At 40.4% G+C, this 13,969-nt stretch overlaps 1 protein-coding gene across 3 annotated transcripts in view; it reads right to left on the reverse strand.

Annotated features, from left to right (window-relative positions):
* The window catches only part of plcb4b (phospholipase C, beta 4b), an 88,932-nt gene that overhangs the window by 42,959 nt on the left and 32,004 nt on the right, over positions 1-13,969 (reverse strand). For 2 of the 3 annotated variants that reach the window (XM_078274249.1, XM_078274248.1), the window contains one exon: positions 3,623-3,720. In XM_078274249.1, coding sequence (XP_078130375.1) covers positions 3,623-3,706 — 84 coding nt within the window. In that variant the 5' untranslated portion in view covers positions 3,707-3,720. Of the gene's footprint in view, positions 1-3,622; positions 3,721-10,476; positions 10,496-13,969 lie in introns of those variants that run through there. The other variant, XM_078274250.1, reaches the window with a different exon arrangement.

Consider the following 13,969-nt stretch of genomic DNA (forward strand, 5'->3'; position numbering starts at 1 on the left):
AGGGCGAAAAGTATTTTTTATCTTTCATCAGTCACAGGGTTTTATTTGACATGGGAAGACATTAAACAGCTTATGCAACCAGACAAACAGAAGTAACTAATTCATTTTCTAAAATGTAACTGCCTAAAGACACACACACACAAAACATACAATATATGCACAAATACATTCAGTGTACAGACACACACACACACACACACACGAGGAGATGAGACCTATTGGGAAAACATTAAGTGAGATAAATGCGACTGCCATGAATTATTAAATGCAAACATCATCTGGCTGGAACACAGTGCTGTGCATTAGGGGACAACCCTGGCTGAGATGCATGTGTGTTTGAGCAGTATTAAAAAAAGTGTGCTTGCCCAGCCACTATGATGCACAGGCACACAGGCACGCACGCACGCACGCACCCACCATCTTTCAGCTCCTGTGCAATGTGCAGCGGACCCCTATTCAGTTCAACAGGAGTGTCGGAGCAGAAAATCTACTAACATTAGCCTGCTTATCTTACCCAAACATTTTTCACTCAGTTTAATCAGCTGCTGGAAGCTGTGATTGCACTGACGAATGACAAAGTGTGTGTGTGTGTGTGTGTGTGTGTGTGTGTGTGTGTGTGTGTGTGTGTGTGCGCGCCCGCGTGCGTGCGTGTGTGTGTGTTTTATCCCACTCAAATCATACATCTGAGAAGGATAAAACATGAGACAAAAAATAGAATAGGAGACGGTTGCTGGGTCACTCAAACTCTAATATTAGCAGTAGGGAACAGTGTCTCACACACACACACACAATTTCAGGAGGTTGCTTCCATGAGATATACTGCTGCAAATAGGACTAAACTGGCTATTAGGCTACATCATGTCATCTAAACCATCTTGAAAACCAATTAAACAATTTTAACTTAATTTAGGAAATGGTGAGAATGCTGTAAATTCAGTTAAAAGCGTGACTCTTTAATCTGAATTAGGACTGACAGAGGCTTCGGTTGCACAGAATGAATCCAACTCTATGAAAGAGATGGTCCCAAATGGGCCCTGACTGTTTAGAACATACAGCAGGCTCCTGTTACACTATCGGACGGCTTGTTTTTGTTAAACTAAAAAAGGTTTATGGGAACACTCAGTCCTTCCACATGCAAAGGAACAATTAGCTAAAGGTTCAACCATCTCTGGGTGGAAGTGGATGGACAGACACCCCTAGTTACAGTCGTCCAGCTCACACTCAACATGTGTACATTCTTTCCTAAGTGCCAGGGAACGTGCAGGTCAGCTCAGCGTGTGTGTGTGTGTGTGTGTGTGTGTGTTGATTCCCGCTTTTGTTTTGTCCCCTCTGTACAATGATCTTTGAAACGATAACAGCAACGGACTATTTCGTAGAGCAGAAAAAAGCAGAGAGCATTTAAACACACATGCAGGTAAAACACATTAATGATTTATGTTAACTTACTACTATGTCTGCATTATTAAGTTAAGCTAAGTAACTTAAACGCAACATCAAGGGGACGTAAAACACATTATCCAAACCGAGTCTCTCTCTCGCTCTCTCTCACACACACACACACACACACACACACACACGCACGCACGCACTTCAGGGGGTAGAGGCAGAGGTTTGCGCTCTCTGAGTGCCCTTCTAGTTAGTATTGTAAAGGATACAATGATTCATTAAGGACAAAGAGTGGTAAGCGGGCAGTGGTATGTCCGAGGCAGCTGACACACTTTTTTTTTCTTTAATCTTTTTATCTTTAAGGGGACTAGCAGAGGTCGACCTTATTACCATTCAGGCCAATCCTAACCCTGGGTCATATTCACAGCAGCAACACACTGAAGACTTTCTTCAAAAGCATGCCGGCCCAGTTTCATGGCTCACTTTGACATGGCTGTTGATTTGATGATGCTTTTCCACTCACTCTTTCAAGTTTTCTTCTCCGCCTAAGAGGGATCCTCCTCCCCCCACTGATGCCCACATAAGCAAAGAGGACTGAGGGGATTTCCTGATGTGTGCAAAGGGTGTGTGTGTGTGTGCGTGTGTGTGTGTGACACACTTTGCCTTTGCTCTGCAAATGTCCTAGCTAAGTGTCCTGATTAAGTTAGTCAGAGGAAACGTGGGCAAAACGACAGGAAGATACACACAGATATACACAGGCCAAGATGGATATCTGGTTACACTAATGTTATTGGTAAATATTTGTCTAAATCTTTTTTAATTTGATTATATTTGTATTGGCTAGACAGGCAATACATTTGCTTGTGGCTGTAACTAAGAAATAATTTAATATTATTCTGTTTTAAAAACCTGATTTATTCAAATAGCTTTTCAATGATTTATTTATATTGTTTAGGTCACCGTAGTTTTTATCTGTTGGTGTTCATTATGTTGTTTTGGTGTTTTGTCTTTGGTAAAGCACTTCGTAACTGCGTCTTATATCCTGATGTATACAGTTTCAACCTCAACTTTGTGATGCTGGTTTTACACTTTTAAACAGTGGCACTGTGAGCACTTGCTCTTCAAAAGCTGTATCCTTCCACATTTTCTACATATTTTAATCAAACTAGTCAACTCCATTTACACCTATAATAATTTTACATACCAATGAAAAGGGTAATTAATAGTCTACACCAGCCAGTTTATTTAATAGGTACACCTTGCTAGTAGGTAACGAGTGGTTATTTGAGTTACTGTTGCCTTTCTCAGCTCAAACCTATCATTCGGCCATGTCATTCTCCTCTGACCTCTGCCATTAACAAGGCATTTTCGCCCAGAGAACTTCCAGTCAGTGGATATTTTCTCTTTTTCTGACCATTCTCTAAACCCTAGAGATGGTTGTGCATGAAAATCCCAGAAGTTTCTGAAATGTTAAACCAGCCCGTCTGGCACCAACAACCATGCCATTCAAAGACACTTAAATCACCTTTCTCATTCTGATGCTTGGTTTGAACTTCAGCAGATTGTCTTGACCATGTCTACATGCCTAAATGCACTGAGTTGAGGCCACATGATTGGCTGATTAGATAGTTTTGTTAACAAGCAGTTAAACAGGTGTACATAATATAGTGGCTAGTGAGTGTTGTATGTAAAAACAAAGAACAAATTCACTCACTGAGATCACACAGATATTCTTTTTAGAGTGCTGGATGAGGACCTGGAAGTGTTGCAGACAAGCAGTCGCCACACAAAGCTTCTTAATGATGCTGATCAATGTGGCCTTCCTACAGCTAGAGCTCTGACTACGACAATGACGTATCAGGTTATAAAGGACGACGTCGCTGCTACGTGTGTGTGCGCACGTGTGTGTGTGTGTGTGCGCACGCTAATGAATGACCGGGAGACGGTCGTTAAGGAAGAAGGATGATAATAGGACAGAGCAAATAACCTGCAGGCTGATACTTCATAAGCTCATCAAGGACATTAAACTCGTCATATTATGATACGGTATGCTATAATGTATCATGAGCCTGACAAACAGGTTAAGTAGTCGTTTATTGTTACATTCCGAGTTGTTTGTTTTTAATTAATTTTTTTTATTGTTTGTTTTTTTTTTTTTTTTTTTTATTTATTTATTCATTTATAAATAATGCATTGTAAAAACCTTATAAGCACCAATGAAATGCATCATTTTTACCTCATCAAACCTGTCGAAGGAGGCGCCTTCCTGCATGAACTCAGGCAGGTGCTTCTGCCAGTTAAACTCGTAGGACTTTGTCATGGCTGCTCACAAACCTGAGACACAAAGAGGAGAGAAAGATACAAAAAGCGAAAGAATTAGTGAACAATCTGTAACAACCAGGTATAAAGGCCCATGGAGGTTTTAAGGACAGATCGCAGGCTACATAAACGCACACAATATCTTTTTCCTTTCCTTTAATCACAAAGAGGCTGAATTCCCTGAGCATAGCTACTGAACCAGGCCCTCCAGGGCCTCATCCAAAAATATCCTCTTCTGAGAAGTATAATAACTACATAGAAAGCAATTTATCAATAAACAAGACCTGATATGCAAGATTCTGGGGTTATTTTTTTGGGTTAAACATATACATAAAACTTGGATTTTTGCCAACCTAATCTCCAGATTAGGAATTTGACAGTCCTGTCAGTTGTTTTGATGATGAATACTGAATCACAAATAATAGTTTTCATTAAGGAGAATGAATACTATTAAACATGTCACAGCATCACAAAAGTTGTATGTGGGCTTTTAATGCGTTCCACTGTATTCATGCTCGAGTAACACCACCAAACCATGGAAGACAGTAAAAACATTCTGCAAAAAGGCCAAATTTATATCCTAAATACCCTTCAGCACAAGAAAGACCACAACAGAGCGCATACAGTAAGCATCAACAGCAATGTAATAATCTTGTGTACTCATGCACAGTACTATAACTGCTGTTACTTTGGTCATAAATTACATTGTATCAACTTTAGATATATAAATAAAAAAAATAAAACACACTGTGCAGCACTTTTTATTGATCTTTCCAAAGCATCTGACACTGTGTAAACCATTATCTGCTCTTGCAGAGGCTACATAATATTGAGTTTGATATTAATGCTTGTAATTGGTTCAGGAACTACCTACCTATCAGAGAGACAAATCTTTTAAATTGGGAAGCTTTTATCAGGGGTTTTTAAATCCGTAACAAAAGGTGTTCCACAGGGTTCAGTTTTAGGTCCAGTCCTTTTCACTAGCTATATCAATATTATTTAATCTTTGGCAAACTGCCATGCCCATTTGTATGCGGAAACTGCTGTGTTATGTTGCTGATTCTGTTCATTTAGCAGTTGAAAACTTACAGTATAGCGTTCAACATTCGGCAAGAGGCTCTTAAAGACCTGAAACTTGTACTAAATGCTGATAAAACAAAGTACATACCATTTTCCAAAGCCAGAGCTATAGACTATACTGACCTCAATATTTCTACTACAAACGGACTTACGATCGAGAGAGTCACAGAATATAAATATCATGGCAACTGGATAGATGAAAAGCTCTCATTCAAATTTCACATTGATAATGTGTTGTGTGCCGACTCAGGCAAAAGTTGGCTATTTATACAGAAATAAAAGCACCTTTCCCATGTTTTGTAGGAAAAGGGTTGTTGAGGCAGTTTTCATGTCAGTCTTGGACCAAGGTGATGTGATTTATATACACGCATCCTCTCATAACCGGTCATGTTTATGTTACACAATATTGTATTTTACAGGACAGGGTTTGGTTGCCTACTTTTCAAGAAAGACGTGATGCTAACTTTTATCTCTTAATCTATAAGGCCTTTGGAAACTACCATATTACCATACAAAATTGTTTTGCCACTCAGAGGGACATGCTCTACTGACTGTCTTTTGCTTCATGTTCCACAAGTTCGTTCTGAACTTGGAAAAACTGCTTTTAATTTTAGTGCACCTGACCCATGGAACAAAATACAACCCCTCCTAAAATCAACTAACTTGTACCTTTTGGACATTTTAGAAATCTGATTTAAACCTCCAAACCCCTACTTGTAATTGCTTTACATAACTATATTTTCTTTTACATCCTAATTTGACTAATTCATCTTTAAAATAATGTTTCCAAATCCGTTTTATTAGCTTTCTATGTGCTTGATTAATGTGACACACCTGCACGTGTAGCATCACGTAAGATATCCAGCTCAGGGAGTGGAGAGGGTCCTGACAGGAAACTGTAATATTGTTGATGAGACCGCTCCAAATATAGGCTCTCCTTGCGTCAGCACTCAAATGTGTCAGGCAAAACTGAGAGGGAGAACATGACATACTATGTATAGTCTAAGAACTCAGCCGGTATTAAGTCATTATGGGAATACTCTGAGGTGTGATTTGATTTTTATTAGGAGGTGTTTCAGGGCTAAGATTCCTTCATGATAATAACTAATACAGCCAATATATACATTGTCTAATATACAAAAAAAAAAGAAAAAAAAAAGAAAGAAAATCACATATAACACAATCAGCGTGCGTGCGTGCGCATATATAAGCACCCTGCAGTTGAGCAAAGAGACTGAAGTCCCACATTTATGCCAAAACCACCCATTTACTCCCAGGGATAAAAGAGGCAAACTGGATGTTGATGGGTGAAATGGCAAAGAGGGAGTGATACAGAAAGAGAAAGGAATTGGGATAAACAGAGAGCACATCCTAGAGAGGGATGGGAGGATGGAAAATGAACGGGCAAAAAGGCAGATAAAAGAGGCAAAATAAAATAAGCAGACAGTGCACTAAAAGATATAAAGCTGGTTTAGAGGTATGAAGAGGTGAGAGACAGAAATATGGAATAGAGAGGTGAGGAGAGAATGACATGAGGAGGGAACATAAAGATACAAGAGAACAGTGGTGGGCAGGAAGAGATGGATGAGTGAAACAGCTGTGTGTGACAGAGGCTGGCTGGAGAGGCTGGGGGACAGGGTGGTGAGTACAGCGGGGGATGTCTGCTTTTGATGTGGGGAACACAGATCAGAGACAACATCAACAGAGGCTAAAGAAAACTACTAGCTGGGTGGGCTACAGCCCACCCCCGGCATGACAAATGCACATGAAGGAAGGATATTGAGATGTCTGTAGGCTGTCATTATGAGAATACAGGGTGTTTCAGAAAGGCTGCACAATTATACAGCAGCTTATGAGAGCTTATCTCACCCTATGTGCAGGTTGATACAGAGGACCACAGACCAACCAGAAAATGAGAAAACATACTATTACTCCTTTTTAGCTCCGCTTGTTTTGGGTTCTGACCCAAAAGTGTGGTCTGCTATACATCACAGCGCTACAGGAAATGTCGCACCAAGACTGGGCAAATACACGCAGCGATGTACAAAAAAGGAGCCAACTTCATCAAACCCTGCCCTCCACCATCTGTGGTGTCCTACCAGGGGACCGCAACACAGGCACACACATCCCGTCAGAGGAATGAAAACACTGATGCACACTTCCTGTGGAGATTAAAAAGTGAGGCCAGGCAGGGTGCCAATAACACAACCCACAAAGAGAAGGCTAGTGTAAATAGGCTGCACCCTGTCTAGACTATTTAATAATACTAAACCAAATCTGAGGGAAAAGTTACGAATTCCTAAACCGTATTGAAAATGATTCAGATAGGACAAATCACATGTCTAATTTGGACTAATTGGGTTGTGCTGTCCTGTCTGATGTTAGCCTAGATCTTGCCACTCTCAACAGTATGCATTAGATAACATCTTCCTCTGCGGGATGAAATCTGTCCAATAGCAGTACAGCACGCTGAGGTTCTGTAAGGCCATGCCAGCGCCCACATCAGGCCTCTGAGCTCCTGGACGTGTGAGTGTGCACGTGGGGCGCTGAGGGAAGCTGAAGGATGCGCGTGAGGTCCGAGCCCCCTGTCCAACCCCTGACAATGAGATAATTACAATAGATAGGAGCCCTGAGAGACACACTGTTCCCAGCCTCCTCATCTAAAATGGCAGCTAGGGTAACACCCAGCGGTCCCACACCTCAAACTAAAATAAGGCTACATCAGTCAGCCAGTGGTGGAAGGGTTGACTAGGGACACACTCAGATGGACACTTGTAAGTGAACAACACACGCAGAGAGGCACATTTGACGTGGCTGGCACAATAACCAAAGCTCTCCTTTAATGCATAATCCACAACAGGTATTAAGTAAAGGGCTCCAACATAAAAATAAAAATCACATCTTGCAGATCTGTCTAACCAAGGGAATCCACAGGAAACCGAGGGAGAAAACTGGCCTTTAGTCAGGCCTGCTTTAATGCCTCACTTGATCTTACAGCACAAATCATCACCTGATGTTTTTGGTGTTAGAGATGATATGCATTCATTTAAAATTTGACCCAATCCAACCCATCTTTTGATATTCAGTTCAGGGAAATGAGGATGCTTATAAAAGTATTACATCTCTGCAATATGTCAAAATGATCTAGATTCACGAGAGGTTCACAGGAGTTTCATTTTCCAATAAACAAGATGTTTATTGATAATGATTATTTCAGTTTTTTTCCTCTTACCTTGAATGTGGCCTTGACTAGGATGATAGCCAGAACACTACAGTATGTGTGCAATACTGTAAGTGAATTACACTCAGTCACTAGTCAATTAGGCAAAGGGCTCCACTGAACCGTGATTCATAACACCTGGAACAGGATTGGCCAATATAAAAGATGAACTGAAACTACTGCATCAATGGCTCACAAAAACTATTTACAGTATTTAAATTCCAGTTCCTTCTCATTTTGTAGCCTAAGAAGCAGGAAAAATGTGTTCCTGTGCTCAGTGTTTATTTGGAACAACTGGTCGGAGTTAGAGCATAAGATAAATAGTACTTATATGATGGTTTTCATCATGCGACTTGACAATGACTGTCCTGCAGGTATCCTTGTTTGACCACGTATGGCCTGACCTCGAAAAAAATCCTAAAGTTATCGTCTCAGTGTTGGATCTAGACTGGATCAGGAATAATGCATATAGGAATTTTTGGCATCCCCAAAGAGGTTCTACCCAGCCCCAAAGGAAAATCACCAGCACCAAAATGACAAGAATTGAGAATAAAAATAGCAATTCAAATGCTCTCTAAATGTGTTTAAGAGCAATTTACCAAACAACCGTTGGACAGGCAGAACATAAACTTGAATATGAGAGCTATCTCCAGACTCTCCCAATGATTTATTTAAATATAAAATATTTTTTAACCAGTTTTGTTAATTGGGGGGTTTATTCACAGCAGCACTATATACACATTTATTTCTGTCAAATAAGGTAACAGACTCATTGCCTTTACCGTACTGTACTATGGACCGATCATGCTTACTGCAGGCCCATTCTGAGCCAGAAGAAAACCCCTGAACTGTATAACTTTGCTAATTAACAGTTAAATATTATACAACATGACATGAGAAAAAGCAATAAAGGCAAAGCAAACAGTGTAGCACTGAACACAACCTTTGGCCTATCTTTTTCCACTTTTGATAGTTTGCTAGCAGTTTCTCCCCACTATAGATGTCTTGGATATCTGTAGTGAGCAGAGAGATAACTGTATACTACAAACTGATTTTGTGATCTGACTGTGGGTATGAAAAAAGTAGTTTTCCAAAAACATTAAACTTTACTTGTAAGTGCATTGCAAAGGGGCATCTTGAGATAGGCTAAACAAACATGCGTCATTCTGTTTTGCCACCCGTGATTTGAGACCACAGGCTAGCATCAGTTTGCTAATCAAAACATTAACTCACAGGCTCCACTTCATAACACAATACTACACCCATGAGTGTTACTGGTTGCATTTCATTTTAAGAAGAGATGAAGTGGAAGATCATTGTTTTCACCTCAGGTTTACGCAGTCTGCATTTCTACTACCTCCTGGGACTTTACGTGTTATATTTTTGTCCTCTCTAAGGAACAACAGTTTCTGGTTTACCAAATTCTGGGCCCACCTGCTGTTTCCATGACATCCATGAGCGGGTGAAGCCATGTGAAAGTAATTATCTCTAATTGCTATCAGATTGTAAATCTACTTCAGTAATGAAGAGGCTAGGTGGATTAGAAGAAAGCACAATGTTTATTGGCCTTTCAAAAGACAATTTCAGATGCTCTGGCTCATTAAACCTCTTTTCAGGTTCAAAGTGGGTGGAACTTTGCTGCTTAAAAGAACATAAAAGGAGTAAGTTGTCCCACCCCTAGATGTCAATCAAAAGCAGTGTGTACATAACCGCACAGTTCTGAGAAAAGATCCAATCAACAGGTGAATGCAGCTGTGTAACTTCCATGCTAAATCCTGTCATTGGTATTTAAAACGGGGATGTTGAAAAAAGCAGCACTGTATGCAGGATTCTATGCAAAAGGTGGAGGACGATGCTCTGTCACTTTGCATCTGACTAGCTTAGCTACGGTGTAGAACGTGCTAAACTGGACTTGATTGCTCCGTCAAAACAAGCACAGGTTCAACCACAGCTACACTGCAGCTAAACCAAGTGTCTGAACCTCCCAACGCAGGTGTGTCAAGGAACTTTAACATCATGCAGCGTCCTGGGAGTAAGCGTATCTGATGGCCTCCCATCATGCACTGGGGCAATGGAATTATCATTAGGGGTCCAAGCCCGAGGCGGCTGGGAACCGCGTCGGCAAGGTAACGCGGTTCACAGATCCAGTGGAGCTGGGAACCCTATTGTAATCACAAAGATTATGATTTTTCTTATTTTTCCACCACTAAGTGCCGCTCCAGCCTAAACCGTGCATGCGGAGGGGGTGCCATTTTCAGGACTGGTCCAGAACCCTGCAAGGACCTCAGGCGCAAAAATTGACACACTTCTGCCACTAGTTGGCACGTTTGGCCCCATTACTCCCAAACCATATATTGCACATTAAAAATACTCATATCCACGCGTTCCCTGAGTTCAGCTGAATCTCCTGATATAGGCCAAGGCCGTTTCAGGCCCCGACACGAAAAAAACGTGATTTATCGTAAACCTACTTTTTCGAATTCCTCTTAGACCCTGCGACCAATCTGCACAAAACTTGGTACGTAGCATCTCCAGACCGACCTGAAGAAAATGTATCAAAATAATTTGTATTGGTTAAAAGTTGCACAAATTACTTACGAACAAATTTGTGTAGCTAGCTACGAATACACAAAATTTGTGAATATGTGAAACTTTAGATTCTTGTTTGGCACGACCCTCTGAGGCTCGCCAATCAATTTTACAAAAATTGGCCCACTAGGGGGCGCTACAAGTATGAAAAGTTTCTCATGAAAGGCTCATCGATTTTTACGAAATTTGGATGGTAACATGTAGGGCCACTCCTGAGGCCACGCCTTCAGTGGTGTACTGATATGACAACATGGGCGTGGCCTATGGGACCCACGTTTGTATTCACCACTTACACTAATGTGAGCAACTTCAAATTTACAGGGTAGATGGACTCATAGGCCCGAGGGGAATAGGTCAACCTCACCTACCAAACACTACACTAAGTGGATCACTAGGTGGCGCTATAATGGTGCTAAATGTGTTTTTTTATAGAACTTTTTTTTTTTTTTTTACACCTTTATTTATCCAGGTAAGTCAATTGAGAACAATTTCTCATTTGCAACAACGACCGGTCACATTTACACATACATGTCCCCAATCAATCGATTGAACCTGCAACCTCTGGGTCCCAAGCTCGCTTCTTTAACCTTTGGGCCACCACTGCACTAACCTCACATCCACGTGTTCCTTCAATCAAGCTGAATCACATATAGGCCACGCCCATTCCCGCTAAAAAGGGAAACGTGTAAAACCACCTTTTTCAAACTCCTATGGTTTTAGCCCGATCAGCCTGAAATTTGGCACATAGCATCATCAGATGGCTCGGACAAAAAGTTATCAAAAGAAAGTTGCTTGGTTAAAAAATGCGTGAATTACAAATTAACAAAATGTTTGTAGCTAGTGACCAAACTACTTTTAGCATATTGTGGCCGAACTGTCTATAAATACTATCAACACCAAACTTGGGGTTAGTGGTCGGCATCCCACTTCGAGGCTCTGTACCAAATTTGGTGAAGATCGGCCATTAGGGGGCGCTATAATCAATGTAGATGCGTTTTTGCTATAATAACCTTCAGCAAACATCAGTTTCACGGTATTGCAATTACAGCTTTAAATGTATTATTTTTTTAAATGTCTGGGTAAACACTTTCTATTGAACACGTATTTTATTTTTAAAACACACTGCACACTGGTAGGGAGAGAGATTTCTAAAATGCACTGTCCGTCCTTGGAGACAGCTCATACATTAGAAACGGTATGACAGAAAATTTGAGTGGTTTTAAAACCGACTTTTTCAAAACCGCGGTATACCTTGAAACTGGTAACCAGCCCATGCCTATCCGCAGGTCGTCAGGGGGCTACTCACGCCGGGGAGGCTTGGACCCCGTCATAACTGGTCGCAGTTCTAGTTATGTGTTGCTGCGCTGTTATTGTGTTCTGCTAGGTTTCCACTGTTATTCACATTTCCACATTGTTGTGCAATAAGTCATCATGTTATGTGCACGATTACTGAGATTGTCATCCTTGGCTATGATCTGATGACTCAATGCAACATTGATAGTCAATTCATGAATTGCAAGTGAGAAACTGTCTCCTCGCTCAGTTTTTTTTCCCCCTATCTGAGAACCTTGTCTTGACCCAACATGTCTACATTGACTATAACTACCGTAAAAAAAGAATTTATATATATATATGATATATATATATATATATATATATATATATATATATATATATATATATATATATATATATATATATAAACAAAATTTACATCATATTGTAGCACTTTGTCCCTGTGTTATCTTTCAATCTACTGCGGTATAGTTCATCTGTCACACATCATTAGCTTACACTAAAGCTGTGGAAGTGGTCTAAAAATAATCTATATCATTAATGGCACATGTCCTCTTTTCAGGTGGCGATGCAATAATTAGATAATCAGTAGTCACGCATAGCCATAGCTATGCGTGCACGATTACACATGTAAGTACATGTGTACTTTCAAAAGTTGTTTTAGTCGTGCAACACAAAAACTCAGATTTGACAGATAGTCTAGGTAGTTGTCTGGATTTACCCTGCAGAGATCTGAGGAGCAGTTAACCATAGTCCTCATAAATCCACCGGAGTTTAAAATTCCAACACGAAGAAAGTGTAAGGTAACGGACATAAGGCCGAAAAGGACATACGGCGGAATTTCCAGCAATCCCGGAAGTGGAAGGTCGTGGATTTAGACTAGACAATCAGTAACCCTGTTTCTGACATCAAAACTGAATTGAGGAAAGTGTGACACCATCAATTGTAATTACACAATTATGTAAGTTTGACACTTGATTATAGTGTTGCCTTCATAAGAACCTACATGGTTAAAATTTGTAATTTAAGAAATGAATACAATTATTTGAGCTGTTGAAATCTTTCCTTACACTGAACTTTGACCTCGCTTAAACCACGTGTGCAGCAGGTTCAAGTTAAACTGCAGATACAGTGACCACTAAAAAAGGAGTTTAGGTGATTTATACAGGACACAGTAGGTTAAGACTAAACCACAAATGCAGTTTAAACCACAGCTTCTGCGGATACAGTGATGGGTTTAAAATGATCATGTGTCTTTGACCCAGACAACACAGGTTTAAACCCATAAAAATATCCATGAAAGAGAGGCAAAAAACAAACCCTGGGAGATTTAACAAAAACAACTTAAAGCTGATTGAAAACCCCCGCTGCTTTACAGCGGGCTGCCACCTACTCTCTCCTACTGCCGACAGATGGCATTTTACCTCCGTAACCTCAAATTGGAACCTACCACCTGCTCTGGTAAGAACAGGGCGAGCCAGATAATTACAAGACATTCAAAGAACATACAATAACAAAAAAAACATTAATTTCATATTTTTCAGTTAACTTCTAAGATCATTCACTCACTGATTAAATAATCCAATAATGCACACCTTACTGATAGCAGATGATCAACACAAAGAAATAATATAATACAAAACCACAGTAAGGGTGCCATAGATTCAAGAGGAGTGACAAGAGAATTATGTCTGTTTAAACACTGGCCAAACTTTGTCTACATACTTTGCACACACAGAAACGTAGCATATTTTTCAATGTTGTTACACTGTACTACTGCTCACACACGCGCAGCTGGTTTAGTTCCTCTTAAACAGAGGAGCAAATAGTGTACGTGTGAAAATAAGCCGTCATGTATGATGGCAGCATGGTCCTTGAGGTTTTACTGCGCATGTAAATACAATACAATCACATTACTGTCTCACTGCTGCGTCCGGGTCTCTAATCTCAACTGTACATATGACAACGTGTCATCATGTTCTCTTACCTGTTTGTCTAGGATATTTGCCTATTTGTCTTGCGGCTTGTCTTGTGTGGAAGTGAAGGCACGAAACACACCACTTAAATCTTATTACATAG

The sequence above is a fragment of the Sander vitreus genome, chromosome 18 (assembly GCF_031162955.1).
Source record: "Sander vitreus isolate 19-12246 chromosome 18, sanVit1, whole genome shotgun sequence".
Taxonomy (NCBI): Eukaryota; Metazoa; Chordata; class Actinopteri; order Perciformes; family Percidae; genus Sander; species Sander vitreus.